Source organism: Anabas testudineus, chromosome 10 (assembly GCF_900324465.2).
Source record: "Anabas testudineus chromosome 10, fAnaTes1.2, whole genome shotgun sequence".
In the NCBI taxonomy this organism is placed as follows: Eukaryota; Metazoa; Chordata; class Actinopteri; order Anabantiformes; family Anabantidae; genus Anabas; species Anabas testudineus.
Window position 1 is genome coordinate 19,510,467 of NC_046619.1, and position 20,004 is coordinate 19,530,470.

General features: G+C 42.5%; 1 protein-coding gene across 8 annotated transcripts in view; it reads left to right on the forward strand.

The window, feature by feature from the left end:
- The window catches only part of rapgef2 (Rap guanine nucleotide exchange factor (GEF) 2), an 86,488-nt gene extending 76,339 nt beyond the window's left edge, over positions 1-10,149 (forward strand). For 3 of the 8 annotated variants that reach the window (XM_026357364.1, XM_026357366.1, XM_026357372.1), the window contains 8 exons: positions 436-459; positions 1,724-1,947; positions 2,158-2,325; positions 2,791-2,940; positions 4,539-4,740; positions 4,839-5,356; positions 5,930-6,351; positions 7,488-10,149. In XM_026357364.1, the coding sequence (XP_026213149.1) occupies positions 436-459; positions 1,724-1,947; positions 2,158-2,325; positions 2,791-2,940; positions 4,539-4,740; positions 4,839-5,356; positions 5,930-6,303 (1,660 nt within the window). In that variant the 3' untranslated portion in view covers positions 6,304-6,351; positions 7,488-10,149. The remainder of the gene's footprint in view (positions 1-435; positions 460-1,723; positions 1,948-2,157; positions 2,326-2,790; positions 2,941-4,538; positions 4,741-4,838; positions 5,357-5,929; positions 6,352-7,487) is intronic. The other 5 variants (XM_026357365.1, XM_026357370.1, XM_026357367.1 and 2 more) reach the window with 5 other exon arrangements.
- The last annotated feature ends 9,855 nt before the right edge of the window (positions 10,150-20,004 follow it).

Sequence of the window (20,004 nt, forward strand, 5' to 3'; positions counted from 1 at the left end):
AAACTTTCAGGCACAAAGGCACCTTTTAGATTTCTGATTATCCTTCACCCTCCCTGTAGGACCAATTGGCACTCGACTCACTAACCAAACACTCTAGGGTTAGCCGGTTCACATAGATTCAGTAAAGATGTCTGCATCACGCTTTTCTTTCAAGCAGCTATTCCCTCTGGCAACTGTTTCCCTTATATATATATTGTTGGCACAAGATGTGCACAGTGCTCCTGTGAAAGTGTGTCTTTGTCTAATGATGTCTTCTCCTAGTGGAGTGTTAGTATCTGATTTCAACCCTCGCTGCCTGTCATGTGGGTCTTTGGTGAAATTGCTTCTCTTTGGTGATCTTGGTGGTCTTTCCTGTCCTAAGCTTTGTCTCCTTCTCTCTCTATTCACCCACTCTTCGCCCCCGATACTGCTCTGTTCTTGGCATCCACCCTCTAGGAAGAAGAAATGGAGAAGTTTAGGGTAAGTATGGTGACCCTGCAACCTTTTGCCCTCTCTGCCCTACAGTCTTTTTTCTGCCAATTTGCGCGCTTCTTTTCTTCTGTTATTTCCATTAACTGGTTTGAGTTGAATCCTTCCACTAACACTGACTGACCCTAAACAAAGAATGAATTAAACAGACATGATTTAAAAGCAAATGAGTCACATATGCTAACATCAGCAAATGCTGGATTACATTGTACAAAACGTTAAAACATGAAAACACAATGAAAACACAGATATTTCCAATGAAAATTATTATTATATACATCCAGCATCCAGCTGTGAGATGGCAAATGTGACCTTTTGTTATATGTTGTTTTGCCTAACACAATGCCTGCAGCTTCAGTTTCAGAGTTTACCTGCTTTTAAGGTTTTATCTGTAGATACCAAACCTCCAAACAGACATTCTGCATATGAACTTGTTTTTTCATGCTTTACATTCTTGTGGTCAAGCAGGGAAACATTATTCATACAGAACATTGTGAAATATTGGAATAACCTGAAAAGCAAAACAAGTATTCATGGTTCCGTTTCCCATAATTATGATTTAGCATCTTTATAATTGAGAGAAAACTGCCATATAATTACAATTCCTGTCTCGTGTAATTATGATATTAATTACAATAATCCGAAATGATGCTAAATTAAGATTCTTTTGCAAAGACAGTGTGTAGAAATCAAATATTTTGACTGTATGTTTGGAAATTAAGTCCAATACAGTTATTTCCACTGCTAAGAACAAATTTGACTTCTCATTAACCAACACTAGAGCCTATTGTCCCGGTGTTTTATTTGGCTGAGACCATGTGCAGAAAAAAGGTTTTTACTACTACTACAACCAGCTCTGACTCAGGCCACAGAAATGTAAACTATGACGGTGTTACACTTGTAGTCTCCCCCCTTTCTACTCCCCTGTTGTTTCACCACAGCCATCATTCCTCATCCCCCTTCTGCTGTTTGGAATGTCTGGAATGTTTTGAAAAGTTGAGAGGAATACCTAAAGCTGTTCGGCATGTCTGCATCTGAATACCATGCTCATAGTACATCCCAGTAGTATTACCTAACCCTAAGCAGTTATATATAATATATTTACATACTATAGAAATATCCTAACGAATATTTCTGTACCTTTTCTTTTTATTTGTGTGTCTTTGTCTTTATTCGTGCCTGGAATTCTCTGTTCCCCTGCGTGTTTACGTGAATCTGTCTGTGTTTCTATGTCGGTGACCTTGTGTGCGACCAGGTCTCTAAGTCAGGGTAGTGCCAATGCGGCAGTGCTCGATGTCACCCAGACAGGCGGGCACAAGAAGCGGGTGCGTCGCAGCTCCTTCCTGAATGCCAAAAAGCTTTACGAGGATGCCCAGATGGCCAGGAAAGTCAAACAATATCTGTCCAACCTTAGCCTGGAAACGAACGAGGAGAGCCTGCAGACGCTCTCGCTGCAATGTGAACCCTCCATCAGTACGCGTGAGTTTATGAAACAACTTTGTACCCACATGAAGTTAGAAAGTTTATAGGAGATGCAAATTTGAGTTTGTTTTATCTCCTAGTGAGTTTATTTTGTTTATTTTCATATTTACCTTGAGACACACACTTGTTTAGATTCACAGCCCAGAGACAGACATGGTGGGACCTCTAAAACTTACCCTATTTTATTACCTTTTTTACCCTATTCAGTACCTAAGAATGCTGGTGGAAAGCGACCAGACACCTCCCCCGTTGTGCCCAGAGCTGCCAACCAACAAAGGGGCCAGTTGGCCAAAGGAAACCAGGCCCTCCAGGTCCCTGCCGTGGCTCTTTACCCATCACGAAAGAAAGTGCCAGTAAAGGATCTGCCACCTTTTGGTAAGTTAGGGATCAAACTTTTTAAATATGGAAAAATGAGAGTGGTAAATTGGAATTCAGACATGTACTAACACACCTATACTATTTATAAATACATTTACATTTATTCTTCGTGATTCAAAGATACCTTGAATGTTTGTGCAGTTCCCTCTAGAAGAATACACTTGGTAAACATTACATTGTACAGATAGTTACAAATAGAGTGACAAGACATCTGTTCTGTTCACCTGCCCTTCTACATGAACCCTGGTGCACTGTGCTTCATCTTCATATTATTTGCAGACAACAGCAGAGCCAACCTTTCTCTGCTTCTTTATGACAGTTCTGCCACCTAGAGGCTGTCTGGCAACATGCAGATACAGAAAAAATAAAATCCCAGACAATGCAGCTTAGCATCCCAGCAGCCCTGGGGAATGGCAATGTTCCTCATGCTAATTCTGCTGATCTTCTTGCAAATGTCCACAGGCACCAGTTCCCCCCAGTCTCTGAAGAAGATCCTGTCTTTGTCAGAGGAGGGAAACGAAAGGCACCGGAGGCAGCCAGAGGACACTGTGTCCAACGCCTCCTCCCAGCTCTCTTCTCCTCCCACCTCCCCCCAGAGCTCTCCCAAGAAGGGTAAGCCTATAATCTCCATCCCTCCCACTCCTTCAGGCTCCTTCACTGTCATGATGTGCGACAAATGCCATCTGGTGGTTTTCAGCCTGTATTGCATTATGTCTCCTAAATTTGCATAAAGAACTTTATGTCCAAAATAAGACTCGCCATCGACACTGTGGAGAAGTGATTCGCACTTCTGACTCACTTCTAGAAGGTTTTGGGTTCTAACCCACTGACGGGCTGTTGCTTTTCTTTTACCCATAACCAGAAATAGGATAACCAGTGTAGATGATGAATGGATGAAATAAGACTGATCTCATCTCATTCCAAACCTAATTTCATCTAATTACCCCATAGACACAGACAGCAGAAGGAAAGGGCTACTTTACTTGTACAGTGAAGGAAATAATTCATCATACTTTCTGTACTAACTAATCTGGTGATTTAATTGGATCCATTCAATGTAATTTAAGACTAACCTAAGCTAAAAGACCAGTGTTTCAAGTCTTGGTTTTCAGTTGCACGCCTTCTTTTTTTTAACCTACGTTCCCAGAAACCACAGGCGTTTTCATCAGCCTACCTGTGCTCCCAACACATCGCTGTTGCAAATTCTAGAAAAGCATCACTCATGTAAGTGATCATGTTCAATAGAGTTAGAGTTTACTTCATTGTAGACCACAGGACTGTGCATCTAAATAATGTGGCTTTATAGAAAGACCTTCCTGTCTTTGCATTTGTAGAGCTGGAGCTTAAAGTGACTAAAAAGGAATATTAAGTTCCTGCTGTTATCATTCAACCTAAGCTTAATTATAATAGAATATCCTGATCAGCTGGCACTTCTTCTGACTCAGCTGTACTCCACATCTTTATAGTTGAAGCGTCCTAAAAAAATCTAATTCTCATATGACTCAAAAATGCAAACAGAACTGAAGAGGGTGATTTGTACTGATAATAGGTGGAAAATAACCACTAGGCTATTAAACGATGTAGCTGAGCTACAGCAAATGCCACTATGACAGTTGCTCGTAACTAGAAAAAATGTACTTACATGTGTCAGCAGTCAGCACCAGTGATTTCTCTACACTTCCCCAGACCTTGCAGTGCAAGCCCTAGTCCCATCACACTTATTATCTCAACTTTTCCACACTCTTCAGCATTGTGTTGAAACCAAAAATGTCATAGGAAACTGCTGTTTCAGGAAGAATCTAATGCACTCAACCCTAAAGAGCTGGTTGACCAACTTGGAAATGGGACTCTGCAATCATTTGTGCAGTCTGTGAGTGATGTCTTGTTTAAAACTGAGCCCGATAAGATGTGAATTAAAGATGATAGTTACAAAAACAGTCGACTCACCAAAAATTCCCTTGATGGTCAGAGATGTGTGTTGGGATATGGTTTAAACCCAGTATGTGAAGAGTGCATGTTAGGGTTGTAATGCAACGTTTATATTTATTATCTTTATATTCTGTCACAACATTGAAATGATTGGAATTCAGTTAATCTGGATTTTTATAAAAATTGTGTTTGTCAGGTTTATTTTTTGCCAGAGGGTGGAGCTCAGGTACATGACACTGTGGCGCATTAACCAACTTTCTGCCTCTTCCTGTCCTCTTCAGGTTACAACAGAATGGGAGACACCTACTCAGACTCTGGGCACAGTGAGATCTCCTCTCGCTCCAGCCTCGTCAGTAACTCATCCTTCGACATGGCCCAGGAGGAGCGGAGACTCCGTCACTCTGGAGGAGTCGGGGAATCACACATCGGGGGGGCACGGTTGGAGCGGAGAGCCACCACCGACCCTGACCAGTACAGCCTCGGGTAGGAACTCCCAGAACACATAAAACAGTGGTTTCGTCTACTTTCTTTTATTTGTCCCACTTCAACACTAAAATTATTTTCTTGTAATCACACTGCAGGTCGTATTCATCAATGCAGGACTGTCGGGGGATTTATGCCGGCTGCCCCACGGTGCTCTCCTCACCCAGCTCAGAGGAGCTGACACAGGACCAGGGCGATCGGGTTTCCCTCGACGCTGCAGACAGTGGCCGTGGCTCCTGGACTTCTTGCTCCTCTGGTTCTCATGACAACATCCAGACCATGCAGCAAGGACGTAGCTGGGAAACTCTGGCATTTGGTGGAGGGGGCATCGGAGGGCTCCCTCCTGGTGGACCAGAGGCCTTATTAGGAGGACCTGCTGCACTGTGGGCAGCACAGGCTAGGGGGAGCTGGGCATCTGCCAGCTCCTCCTCATCCTCAGCTGCATACTGGGGGGAGGACTCTGAGGGCGACACAGGCACAATCAAGAGGAGAGGAGGGAAGGACGTCAACGCTGACCCAGAAACAAGTAGCATCACATCCACTGGGTCAGAGGAGGCCAAGCAGCTCAGCCGGCCATCTCCATCACCCATCACCACTGGGGGTAAAGGCCTCATTTGTGAGTGAATGCATTTCACAGTTCTGTTGCTTTAAGCACTGTTAGGTCACATTCTCATACAAAACATTTTGAATGTACTTATAAGGCATGATTTAAACTCAAAATAGGAAATGACAGCCTGGAGCAAAACACATACAAGACAGAAGAGTAAAAATAAAAGCTTTGGTTTTTTGGTATGTACTTGACCATCTCTTGGCTGACTGTTGTGACAAAAAGACAGCAGGAATCACTCCACCCAGCCAAGAAATAGTCTGTAACCAACCATAAAATCACCACTTTTTGCTCTTTATATACAATTTCAGTCAATTAGTTCTCTTTTTTAAAATGCTTAAATTCCTGCACAGGCTAAAAGTTGCAACATTAAATATGTTGGTAATATTTTTAATGCACTAAAAGGTTAAAAATGTGAGTGCAGAACACACATCCTTCATGTCATCACTTTTCTGTAATCATTATTTTCTGTCACTTCTCTGTCGTCACTATCAGTTATAAATAATACATCTTCACTGGAGGGTGTTGAAAAAGTATTTTTCAAGAGCCTCCATCATTATTCTGTCTTTTGTGTCCCTTCAGCTCGGAAAGAAGGCCGTTACCGTGAGCCTCCCCCGACTCCCCCTGGCTACACGGCCCTGACCATCTCTGACCTCGCTGAAGGACAGCACCCAGCACCACCTGCTGCCACGTCCACGGTGACCCACTCAGGCCGCCGGCCTCCAGACTATACCACAGCTTTGCAGCGTTCACGCATGGTCACCCAGTCGCCCGACTCCCATCAGGCTCACCAGGGGGCCAAACAGCGGGCGGCTGGCCTCCATCGCACTCGCTCACCAGCTGAGGATCAAGAGCCCGAGGAGGAAGAGGATGGTGAGTCCTTGTCTTCCAAACTAGTCGCTCTGAGGAAGCCAAAGGCAGTGGCACAGCATACACCTGAGACTCCCAGACCATGAGAGTGTGTGTACGGGGGTTATCAGGCAGGGCCCCTCTCCCCAAGGCAGGTAAAAACTAATTTATTAGGTTGCCCCCCTCCACGCCAATGAACCTGCATGTGAACAGGAACACACTCCTGGACTGAGACTGACCATTCTTTCACACATCCTCCCACAGCACCAGTAGGCTCGGTCCCACTCCGAATTACAATTCTCTGTCAGGTGAAATTCAGCATTTACGATCTGGGAATTGTTCATTTGGAGTGGACCCTCACCTTTAACTCACAATATGTCATCATGCATGAGTCATACTGGTTAAAACAGACGCTCACTACTCCTCTGCCACCACACATTCTGCTCTTCTCCCTCACCGTCTCACTTACTGTGCCGAACAGCATCCACTAGCAGGCACAGTGCTGTTAGGAGACTCTCACCCATGCAATCAAACTCAGTGCCTGAAAACATGCGCCTCCATTTTCCTGCACCAGAACACACCTGGTCCACCTACAGCAGCTCTGGATGTATTGTAGTTGTCTGCTAATAAAAAGTAGAAATTTGTGTAGATGTGTATGTGTTATGTAGTGACCATTCTTCCATCTGCTATTTGAGCTTGAAAACTAGTTTTTAACTATGTTTTCCTGCCTTTAACCACTTCAGTAAACACTACTGTAAATGTAGTAGAGCAACCAAAAGGCTATTTATTTTATCTCCTGTTCCTTTACAGATATCACAAAGTTAAGATCACAGACATGCAAAACACAAAAATAAACAATTTAAATCAAGGATAATAATAATATCCTGAAGTCAGACAGCCTGATTTTCCCTGAGAAGTAGCTGTAGTGGTTTCTGAATTAAAATGCTGATGTTCAGCAGCCAACTCCGACCCATGTCCACTGAATGCAGCCGGGTCATATTATGGCTCCATCACAGCTGCTACAGACAATTCACTTCAATTCTAGCCAGTGTGCTAAGGTTCGTAAGTAAGTGATGAGAAAAAGAATAAAAACAGACAGAGATTAAGTTTTACTAGTAGACTTGAAACAGCACAGACAATAGTACAGTAAAGTGCAGCTAAAAACGCTGAACATATCTAAATAAGTATAAAATTTTGATAAAAGATTTGTGTGTCTGTAGCCGCAGTTTCTTTCTCCTACAGCTGTTGTAAACTCCTCTGACCTCTGACCGTGTCTTCTCTCTTTTTACAGAGGATGAACAGGTGTCAGCAGTGTGAGGGACCACAGTGGGCGTCCTTTTACAGTAACTTGAAGTCCCCCTGGTTCGGGGTGGGCAGGATTAAAGAGACTGACAGACGGACTAGTAGACTCATCATCAGTTATGTATGTGCCTGCCTCCTCCACTTGGCTCTCCCTCCTGATCGGTGGATTCCTCTGCTCGTCTCCCTCCCCAGCCTTAAAGCATCATGGGGGGTTTAATGACCCTGCATGCAAAAAATACTGTGAAGAAGAAGAAGAGATGGAGTGAAGGTCAAAGACAATGACAAAATGCCTGGCACTTTGGAAAAAGGACTACAGACACCTAACTGACGCCAGGACGTCGACCTGGTCACATACACACCGAACCACCTACATGTTGCTGTTAGAAACAACACCCAGTGAGGAAAACCCCCCGAACCCACCTGGTGATACAGAACAGCATCATGACGCGTCGAGTTTCATCTGCACTTTCTCATTTTCTACTTTCTAAAAAAAAAACTGAACAAAGTAAAAACAAGAAAACAGACTGTTGTTTGAAGACAGAGAGAAACAGTGGTTGACTTGACTCTTGAGTTTCAACTTCCCACTAGAATTTTTGGTTTATTTCCTTTGACGGGGCTGAAAAGAGAAACCGAGTCAGCTCATCACTTCTCTGCCTGGACTGAACCAATTCATCTGTTGTTGAGTGTTTGAACTCTGAATCCAGTATTATCTCATGTTTCCTATGTGAAAGCTTATTAAATGTCAGTTCAAATCAAAGCTAGAAGAAGAGTTTGGAGAACCAAAATGCACAGTGTACTGACGCACCATACTGTACATGCACACACAGTACATTTTATGTACAAGTACATACACAAAAACAAAATTCATTTCTAAAAATGGCACTTTCAGCACAATCCTAGATGTTACCAGACGTTTGGCCTGGATACCAGGGTATGAGCGAACCATATCTTACTGTCATCCCACCTTGGAGCTTGTCTGGTTACATCAAAGTCTTCTCATCATCTTGTGGCTTGCTCTTACAACAAGCGCATACTGTCTTGTTAGTGGCCTGTAGGCACTATTGAAAAGCACAGAGCGAACATATTGGTCAGTACAGTGCATCAGAGGCACTCGAGGTAACTAAACTAAGTCACAAAGTGCAGAAGTAGGAGAAAAGATTTACCCAGTCTGCTCAAATTACAAGCTGATGTCAGCTATGGACCCGACAGGGGATTTCTGAATCGGTGCAAATAGGGAGCAGTAAATGAGCACTAAGATCAGTGAAGTTACCTCTTGTCTCTTTATTTCCTAATGAATGGATCATAGATCAACGGAGGTGGTTAAACATCAGCAGACTTTAGAAGCTGCCAGTATGTAAATTGTTTGTACCTCCAACTATCTACCTTTGCAAATAATCTTGTACAGAGTCTTATAATACACATATTTCCCTTCAAAATAAAAGTAGCCACTAATTCAGATTTGGCTTTTTTCCCCCCACCCCAACCTGAACATATGCCACATTTCGTGAATGTCCAAAGCGCCTTACGATGCCATGATTGCGTATATTTCTTTAAACGGTTGTTCCCCATCATGAATTACCTTGTTTCAAGAGCGGTCTTGAATCAAGCAATAGTTGAGTGAAATGCCTTATTGAAGATACTTCCCATGACTTTTTAATCGATTAAGACTCAGTACAAGATGAAGTCGAGCTTTTTTCTGTTTCATAGTAATGTGGCTTCTGGGGGCGACATACCTTTCTTTAGCTGTGGTCATTACAGATGTGTTAAAGTGCTGTAGGTCTTTTCGTCTGCACACAGAGCGACCCTGCACTTCTCCCTCTGCTGTTGTGCTACTAGATTTAAACTCTCTTCAGCTGTTACAGACATCAGCTCAGTGATGCTGTTTGTATATCGCTACTGCCTGCATCCAGTTTTTCACCATGACTTGCCATCCGTGGAAGTGACTGAAGATTTTGATTTTTTTAACCCTTCGACTCCGGTGGGGAAGTGGACGTATGAAGAAACATGTTTTGAAGACTGCCAGTCAGAACGATTTAGACGATTCAATTGTGAAAAGTACCTTTTTGTTTCCTTCTGTCACTGAGTCGCACTGATCACATTGATCAGTCTTGGAAACTACAGACTGAGAAAAAGTTGAATGAGTGCAGTGTTTTTCACTGTGTTCTGTGACTACACACTAATAATTTCCTGGGTTTCTTTTGTTATTGTAATTTCTTTTGTAATGGCTGCAGATAGATTGTTAATAATTTGTAATACAGTGGTGACATGCATCATTCACTTACATTCAACTCTAAAGATAATGTGCATATTAGCGGGCCGAGTCCTATTTTGAAAAACAAAACATTGCACAAAAATGTACACGCGTAAAGATAAGTGTAGTAGGTAGAACTGCTACTCCATTTGATGTGTGATGTCAGTGAGAAATGTACATTTAGCTGGTGATGACCTTATTTCCTTCATTCTTTCTTGTACTACTTTGACCTGTATGTCTTTTAAAAAGACAATTGGTGGAGTATGTATCAGTTGTTTTTGTATTTTTAATACAATAATTGTAAATATTGGTTATATTTTTGTTCAAATGTACTATGTTTATGCCTCAACATCCAGTTTATATGAAGCTGGGAATCAATAAATACTGCATAAAGAATCAACACCTAGGTTTAAAAGCACTTATTCATTTCTTTGCATTTTGATGTCTTTCTTTTCCTGTTAATTTTTCCTTCAGGGGTCCCCCCCTCCCCCCAGATACTGTCTAGTGTTTGCACATGAAAGCAACTTGAAAAGTGTAATTGAACTTTTCTATCTGGCCGCAGTGTGTCAGAATTAATAAAAAGAGATACTGAAGTCTCCCATTGCTTTTATTTACTTGTTTGGTTTTGGTAACTCTCATTTTCTATTATTGTTATTATTATTATTAGAAGAACTGTTTTTAGATGAACTAATTCATTTTATAATAAAAATAAATCTACATTTCCAACTTTCTGTGCAACACATTCCCACGTTCAAAGTGATAGTGAAGTGAGATCAAACTTCTCATCTCTGGCCAGCGTTTTGGAGATACGTGCTGTCATCATTATTGCTGTTGTAATGCAAAGTAAAACCTACATTTTATCTTTAATTGCTGAGACTTACTTTTATTTTTAGAACTTGAGTAAGATCAATGTGCTATGAATAAAACATGAGTGAAACATTTCTATTTAGTTGAATAAAAAGGTCATTTGAAAAGACAAAAGAGGCGCCATAATAAAAGCAGGCAGCCTGCACCAAGTATGTTCCTGGTTAAATATTATTGCTTATTTAAATCTTACATCTATTTGCGACTTGGCATTTTTTAATGCAGTGATTTAAAGACTTTTTTAGTGCTTTCAGGCCACATGAGGGCACTGTTCCTCTCTAATTAGATTTAAGCTGTACAGCATGTTAAGTGCCGTATGTCCAGCTCTCCAAACGAGCTTGGCATCGCTGCAGCTTCCTGTTTATCAGCGTGCGGGTTCAGATGGGGAGATGCCCTGTGCTCGCACAGTTTGACATTCTGACTGTATCGTTGTCATGGCGGTAGACACCATATCGCCGCTCGGCATACCCACTCCTCATGAATAATGCAGGATGGTCCTGGTTCCCTCTATCTCAGAGCCGAGGGCCCTAATTTGTCACACTCTCCAAAAATTTAAACACACTCCGACCACAAGAAATAGAAAACTGTCCTCACACTCACACACTGTCACCGTCCCAGGAGATAAGAGTATTTTCAGCTTCTAGAAATGTGTCCATCCCAAAATGCCAAAACAGCTACAACGATGCTGATGTCGCCCCGGGCATTTATGTAAAACCTCTGGAGCAGCATTTACTGCCAGGGCTGTAAATGTTTGTAAAAATGGGTTTGATTTGGATATTAGCTGAACCATAACTCCTGTTTATTTATGTCATTTATCTGTGACACCACGTTGAACAGCAGAGCACTGTGAACGGCCACTAAATGTGGCTTTTAAAGGATTAAATTAGTAGAGCTTCAACCTTTCTCCAACTTAATTTGATTTAACAGGAAATCATTTGCTTGTTTTTCTTTCCATTAGTTCAGCCAGAGACTTCAGACTTCATTATAATTGTCCTTATGGCATTGATTTGTCCTCACATCAACAGAGCGTCGCATCACGGCATGAGAATGACGACCACCGCCAGGAAAATGTGACATTAAAAAAAGCTTCTCTTACTCTTACTTTCTAATTTCCCCTCAAAACAAATGGAGGTACAGCACTAATGCTGACAAATCATGTTTTCACTGTGATAAAGTTTGTGAAGAAAAATATTCTCACTACAGTCGGCTGCATGTGAAAGATAAGATGTGACTGACACGAGGATGGATGTGGATCCAAAACAACAAGAAATACCTCAAGCAAACACTGCTGTAATCTGTGTCCGACAGGAAAAACTCCCCCTGACTGCTGCTGGAGGCGACGGTCTACAACTCATTTGGCTTTGGAAGTGTGTTGTTCCCTCAGAGGCACCAGGGGGCACTCTTCACTATGAAATGTCGCCACATGAACGTGTCCACTTTTTCCCTGGGCAATGGGCCTTATCAAGGGGTAGCAGGCAGCCAGTGGTCCTCTATAGATAGCCGACTGGTTATGTGTGTAAAGCCCAGGCCCAGAGTTGTCGACCGTGTTCAATCGAGGCAGCTGTGGGTCATATTATGGGACTGTCTGGATTCCTTTCATGGTAAATTGGATGAAGGCAGCGGCACTAGAGCTGAGGGGAGTGGAGATGTCACAGCGTTCACTGGCCTGTGTCTGGACTCCACAGGGCTGCACAGGCCCGAGCAGACAATTCAGTTAAAAGCTGTCAGAGTCAAAGAATTGAGAAAGAGAAAGATTAATAAAAGCTGTATGCTTCTCTGCCCAGGTGCGTTCCTGAGCAATTTGCACTGAAGGCTGCTAGGGGGGGTTAAGAGGGAGTGACGGGAGTTTAGAGCAGATTTCACTTCCTTTTTGTTTTGATAGAGGAAAAGGTTCACATTCAGCACGGTTCATAAAGGGACTCATGCTGTTTCCATTGCTCACACACTCTCTTGTAGAGAGCCAGTAATGTAATATCAGCATGGAGTTCTTTAATTACCGTAGGGGCTTACCATGAATATTACATTTCATGATTCCCTGATATTTTATATCTAATTGGAAATTATCCTTATTATACCACATCTATCTTTGAAATATGTCTGATGTCTATACAGAAACATTTTCTGCCATTGAACAGCAGCAGCAGTGGATTCATACCTCCACGTTCTCCTCTTTGCTTTTCAATCCCCCACTAACAAATTTTCAAGAAGCAATCGTGACTGTAAAATCACAACATTTTGAGCTGCTTCAATACATTTTGATATCTTATGACACTTTAAAAAAATCAATAGTACAAATCAGCTCAACACCTACAGCAGTTGGAGATAAGCAGCTCCAAACTGTTCGGATCTGTTATTATCTCATATCGACCATTTGGTTATTTGTAAGACGGGAACCGTCTCTTCTGTTCTGTTCTGCTCTCTGTGCTGCTGTTCCCCCAGCTCTGCAGCTCCAGCTCTCAAGTCTCCACTGTGGTAGATTAGCAGATAGGGAGGTCTCCCTCTGACTGAGCACCTGCAAACGTGCACAGATAAGAAGAGGGAGCCACCCTACAAACTGGGAGCTATCCATGCATAGTGCAGCAGCTACATCACTCTGAAGACTCTCGCATTTGTAATATATGATAATGATGTATATATTTGATATATGATCATTCAGATGTGTTGAATCTATCTCCTCCTGTGCCTCAATCAAACTAGTCACATAAATGAATCTGTGTCTTTCTGCTGCCTGTTGCCTCAGAAGTGAAACCTGCCACCTCATGCACTAATGACTCTCTTGTCATTCTCGGTGCTCAGCGAAGAAAAATCGTCTGAGCGTCTGCTGGGGAGTAGAATCATTTTGGAAATCACAGTTCATGTGCATGTTCTGCAGTTTTAGTCGAAAAAAGTTGGAAAAGGATTTTCTCATATTTGCTTTCTTGCGGGTTGAATGAGAAGATCAACACCACTCTCAACGTATCTTCAGGATGTCCTTCACTCACAACTGCACCCGCTGATTTTAGGGGTCGGCACTTTGTGTTCTGACATCTCTCGATCACTTCCAGCTTTACATTTTTCCAATGCTGACTCTTGGCCACCATAAATTTAGAACCATGGTGTTCATGTTGTGGTGGATCGGTGCATTGCAAATCTTTCAAACTAAAGTTCAGGGCAGCGCGCTCGACTGCACAAGACAAGAAAAGTACAGTAGCAGTGAAGTCGGAGCACAGTGACAGTTCTGAAGAAGACTGAAGTTCTTCATAGAGCACAGGGGAAACAATCCAGGCCCTGTCTCAATGCAACAAAACTTCACTAATTACAACACCATACTGTATCTTTTTTTGTTTAATTTATGCAAAAAATAACAATTAAGTTGTTTTTTATGCTCCAAAGTGTAATTAGTGAGCTCTGAGTGGTGGTAGGAGGACAATTATCCTCAGCTATGTTCAGTCATATATTATTGTACTGTACAATCATATTCCATAACAATTCAAAAGCTTTACAGTTAGGAAAGAAGGGGGGGTGTAGGTAGGAAGCATGAAACTCAATAAGTGACTCATTCCCTCGTGAGTTTTCACATGACGTGTTCTGCTTCTGTTCATAGACCCCGAAGGATCCGATTTGATCACTATCCAAGCTGTAAATATAGCTGAGAGCCACGCTTTGAGATGCTTTGAATTCAAATGGCTCTTTTAAGGGAACAACCACCCATGGACTCACTCGCAAACCTGACTTACAATGAGCTAGTTTGCATGCAGAGGGAAGAGGCTGGCCCTCCACTTCAATGGCCTGCATTGGCTGAGTGTGTTAGCATGTGATTACAAGGTCTCAACCTACACAGGGGTGATATATTTAATGCAACAATGGTTTAAGAAGTCTATTATAAAGCAATAAGTCATGATTTACTACTGGTCACACTGCAGCGTTGTGCATTTTCTATACGCTATCGAACGATTTACAATGTATGGACATTACAATATTACCCAGGGATCATTGTTGAAATGTCAGAAGTAAAACTGTTAATGTCGTAATAACCCATTTGTTATTGGGGATCATTAATCCTCTATTTGAATGTCACTGCAGTGTGAGCAAAGACGTTCGCTGGGTTTTGTGTTTGCTTTAAATATTTTACAGCAAAACTATGGATTCTGAGTTTCACCTTGTGTCTGATGTCAAACTGGAAACATTTGCACAACGTGTTATTATATTTAATATATATGAAATATGTGCGGCTCCAGCTTCAACTAACATTTCTAGAAACTTCCCTCGGCTGCATTTCTGAAGGATTAAGTTCAGGACTTGTCTGTTCTAAAAACATGACATCTCTTCTGCTTTAACCATTCCTTGATAGAAGGATTTGTATGTTCAGGTTTATTATCTTGTTGCATCATTAACTTTCTGTAGACTTTGCTTGAACAGCTCAGAATTCATAGCTCCATCAACACTGACAAGTCCTCTTGGTTCAGACATAGCGAAGCTGGTCCAAACGATAATCCTGCCAGCACCACGGTTCACAGATGGGATGCTGTTATTATGCTGGAACGTAGCAAGACAAAGTGCTCTACTGTGGTCTCATCTGTCCACAGATTAACCTTGAGCAAACGGGCTTCTTGTAGAGTTGTGGCTTCTGCTTTGTTCAGGCCTTGACACACCTGTGTGGTCAGGGTCAGACTTAAAGGAGACGGGACCTCGCACCTGATGGTCCTCCCACCGACTGAAACACCTGCCTTTCAAATATATTCATAATCCTGGAGGTTCACACGTCTGTGAATGCATTGTCTCATTTGTTTAGTTTGGTTCCTTTTATCTAGTTAGACGACATCAGTGTTCACAAACTTTAAGGTGCCGCTGTTGGTAGTTTCAGAGGAACAGCTCCTATACAGATGATGGTCAAACATTTTGTTAGTAGTGTTGGTAAAAGATGTCAGCAGGGATTGAATGGAAGTAAGTTTGTAAGTAGTGGAAACTATAGGAACAAATTGATTTCAGTTCAACTGCTGGTGACAGAATAACAGCAAGTCACTTCATCTTGTTTTATTCCATTACACCTTCCAAAATTGGCTATTGAATCATTTTACTGTTGAAATTAAGAACGGTTCTCCCTCCTTTTCGAAGCTCTCTAAATGATCACGGAGCACCAGAAGATTAAATTATACCGGAGTGAGTTTTACATCTCGAGTCAATAAAACTGTTTCAAATCAGCACTTAAACTATTACGCTTAAACCGACTGTCGAATTTGAAAATGAAGTCTTTTGTAATCAATATCAATAAGATTTTATTGGTGCCTTATTGATGGCAGCAGAGTCTATCCAGAGTAGATGGATTTAAATGAGATCCAGAATTCAGTGTTCCTCCCCAAGGATCCTGTATTATCCAGCAGCTGTGACAGTCATCAAAACAATGAGCTGACATTCACCTCTCTTCTGAACCACTAATTGGCCATTAGGCCTACCCAGGTTTGAAGGGCCGGAGACACTTCCCTCTCACATCACGTCCGACCTCTGATAGGTCGGCTCACCTCCGCACTACCTTGCTGTTCTGCCAAGAGCCCACGTGAGCGGGTGGGGGGGGGGCTCAGTCGCGCTGGTCAATATTTGGAACAGATGTAATTTTGGGATAAGTAGCGACGCCTTGTGTGAGTGTTCACTGTATGTTGTTGTGTCGCTCTGCAGCAGATTGTACGTTTGAGCAATTAGTCATTTGACAGAAAATGCAGCAGCAGCCATTAATTATCATGGTACTTGCTGCTTTTCTCTTGTTGTGTTATTAAACTGGGTTTTAGTTTGTTGTTTGGGCAAAACAACAAATCAGAGAAGAACCTGAAGACATCATTTTAAGATGACATAATACTAATATCATCATACATGTAGCTGCAATGATTGACTCACTGCAGACAGTTGTTTGTTATGAAGTTTAAAACATAAATCTCCAGAGAAGACTTTTCAAATTTATTACAAACACAGATCAGAACCCAGGAAAATGAAGCCACTACAGTAGGATTTCATGGTTGGATCCACTGAAAGCTCAGCTCTGAAATGCAGGACCCCCTACACAGGGGGTCATAGTTCGAGATGAACAAAAGGTAAACCCACAGGTCAGAACATCAGACGGCTCTTTCATGTCCATCAGTGCTTAGAGAGAGAGAGAGAGAGAGAGAGAGAGCTGGGTTCACGTTGAGGGACGTTAGCGAGTCCAGGCTGTCGCTGCTTCTTAGTACAGCCGACCGTAATAATCTGGAGCTCTTTCTGAACAACATGAAGCTGGCATTAGTTATGCTACTATTTCTGTTTCCCTCTGTGGACTCCGAAAAACCAATGCAGCCAGGTTTAATTACAGGCTTATTATCTGAGTGGTCCTTTGAGGTGGAAAGTAGTAGTCTGGGGACAAATACATGTTCCAGCTAATGAGTAAAATTACAAATCGCTTCACATAAAATATGTCTAACCCATAGATGGTTTCATGATTAAACATGTATGACCCACTTTTAAAGATCTCCCCACCTACTACTTTAGTGATGCTGTTGTAATGACCTTTTTCAAGACAATTACTCGCGACACAAACATATAAATTAGCAGGTAATTATACATATACTTGTATAAGTCATATAAAACCTGCACAGTGCAGTGAACACAGCAGATCAACACTGTGTCAGTGACTGGAACAGAAACAAGTCAGGGTTCTGTAAAGCTGATTTAATCTCTGATGTCATTTAAAAGGCTTTGCATAATCAATATTCAACATGTAATCATGAAAGGGCGAGGGGGAGCTGAAACTGCCTCCGAACCAAATTCTCATTATGCACCAATTTTATACTTCAAAAGCTTCTCATACAGATGGTCAATAATTCATCATTAACAGCGAGCTGTGACAGAAGACATCTGAATTTCATACACTTATCAAATTAATATAATGCACATAAATTAAAAAAATGCAGCCTCACTGCACAGTCCACAGAGTAAGAATTTGCTTAAAAGGTCAGGGAGCTGCAGCTGGTTAACATGGGGAACTGAATGTTGAATGCATATTCTGAGCGATATTTCAACCATGTTAGCCATTAATAATTTAAGCAGTCAATAAAACCTGTTTGGCGATTCATGTTCTTCTGCACCAATGAGATTTTGTTCCTGCATCTAGATACATTTTGACAAAATCCTGTTCCACTTGCAGACAGGCCGTCTTGGATGCATATGGAAATGCAGAATGATTAACTAAGAGCACCGTTCTACATCTTTTACTTTAATTTGACTGGCATTCTCAATCCTCTCTTTGAAGTATGCACCAGTGTTATGTACAGTGGTGTGTTGGGGAGGCAGCACCGCAGCGGGGGAGGCTGGCAGGATAAACAAACTGGACAGCCTGGAGGCAGCAGCAAAGGGGAGGATGAGGACTGAACTAAACTCCATCTTAAGCAACATCTCCCACCCCCTCTGTGGTGGGCTGCGAGCTACAGACCATCTCCAGCTTCTGCTTCAGCACCACAAGGTGCAAGACGGAGTGGTGTAACAGGTCTTGTGTAATAACAGCAAACACTGTTTGGCCTCCATGCAACAGAGAACAAGAGCCAAATCAACTGATCCAATAATTAGCTAACTAACTAATTAATTAGCTGATCTGATATAAAAGTAGTAAATAGTTTCACTATTAGAACAAGCAGCAGGCAGAAAACGACCAGAGACAATGTCGGCAGGTGCAACCAGCCAGTAGGACCTGGCCCCCACACAGCTACATCCCATGACGAGGACCAGGAAGAAGGAATCACGACAGAGAGGGAGCAGAGAGGGAGGGAGTTAATCAGTCATCAGTAATCAGTCATGCAAAACAACTCACTAATTGATTCATTAACTGGTTCCAGCTCTGGAGTACTGGTTGGTTTCTGTGCACCTGTGTGTGCAGCCTACAGGGGGGTGGGGGGGGGGGGGGGGGGGGGGGGGGGGGCAACAGGGACCTGGTCCAACAACTTTGCCTCACGGCCCTGTAGATGTTTGATTTGTCCTTGGCTGAGGTCAGAGATGGAGCTACAGTGGAACTCCATTACAAAACCACCCGAAGCCAGTTTTCACCTGAGGCATGCGCAGTGTCGACCTCATTAGCAGCAGGGGGCGGTGATGTGCCAACAAACACAGAGCAGAAGAAGAAGAACTTAATGGGCCTCACCTGTTTACAGCAGCTCCACCAGCAGTGTGTCCCCCCTAGGAGCTGTTTTAAAGTCGTAATACTTTCAGTTGCAGCTTCAAACTGCAGATACATTAGGGAGTGAACTCACCTCAGCTGCAGCTCTCACTGTAACTCACCTGGAGCACATGTCCGACTGGGCGGGAGATTTAACTGCTCTGGCTTCTCTTTTACTCTGTTCTTACTCCACTTGATAACAGCTCTCTAAAGACCTGCTGCAGCATCTTCCACCTGTAGCATTTCATCCATACAGTCCAGGACATGTATGATGGACTGTTTCCACTACTCAGGTTCTTCATCCATGGCACACTGGAGGATCCAGTCCTGCCCTCGGCGCCTCGGGACCAGGCCTTTCCCTGCAGAGACATGCACATCCCTACTTCACCATAACAAGCTAAGTACTTTCTGCTTTTCTAATTGTCAGTTTGTCTGTGTTTGCAGGCTGGTGGGAAGCTGCTGGCTGCTTTGTGCGCTCTTCAAATCTGCCTTGTGTCAATATATTGGCATCTGCTCGCTGTTGGTTTCTGTGTGGATGCTGCTGATTTTGCTGTTTGTGCATGTTTGCATTGGTATTAATTAGGAATGCCTGTTTTGTTGTGGCTTTATTGAGATTGAGGATAAGCTCACTGTTGGCTGTTTGGCAGGTGCATTATGAAGCTAGAGGAAACGTGAATAGTCATATTTGAGTGTTATGGATAAAATTGACTTTGCATATTTCCCTTTAGGTTAGTGTCATTGTTGTGAGGCGGTTTCCTTTGGGGTCTCTTGCAGAGGCTAATATTGTGCTTTATATTGGCTTTTAGCTTGTAAACAGTAATTATTTCCATGTAAAGTCTTCATTTAAATACCCACATAACCCCAAAGAGTCAAAGCAGTGCGACATGTGGCTGTAGCATTCTGCAGTTCTTCATCACATCTGAACAGACTGAGCAGGGTTTGGTTTCTTTAAGCTGTTACACCAGTGGATCTGATGGTCATCTGCTTTTCACCTTTCAGTGGGAATACCTGCAATTTAGGACATGCATATTAAATGTAGGCTGCGTATGAGATGTGGTTTGATGCATTTAGATCCACCCTGAGTCACTAGCAACAAGTCTCGCCACTAGATAATAAATCCCCAGGGGACTTGCTGGTCAGTGGCCACATGGCAACTAATAACAAGTCGATTTCACATGGCTGTCATCAGGCTGTGTTTCCTGTCACTGCTTAGTGCTGCTAGGGACTGATGAAGTCAGTGCC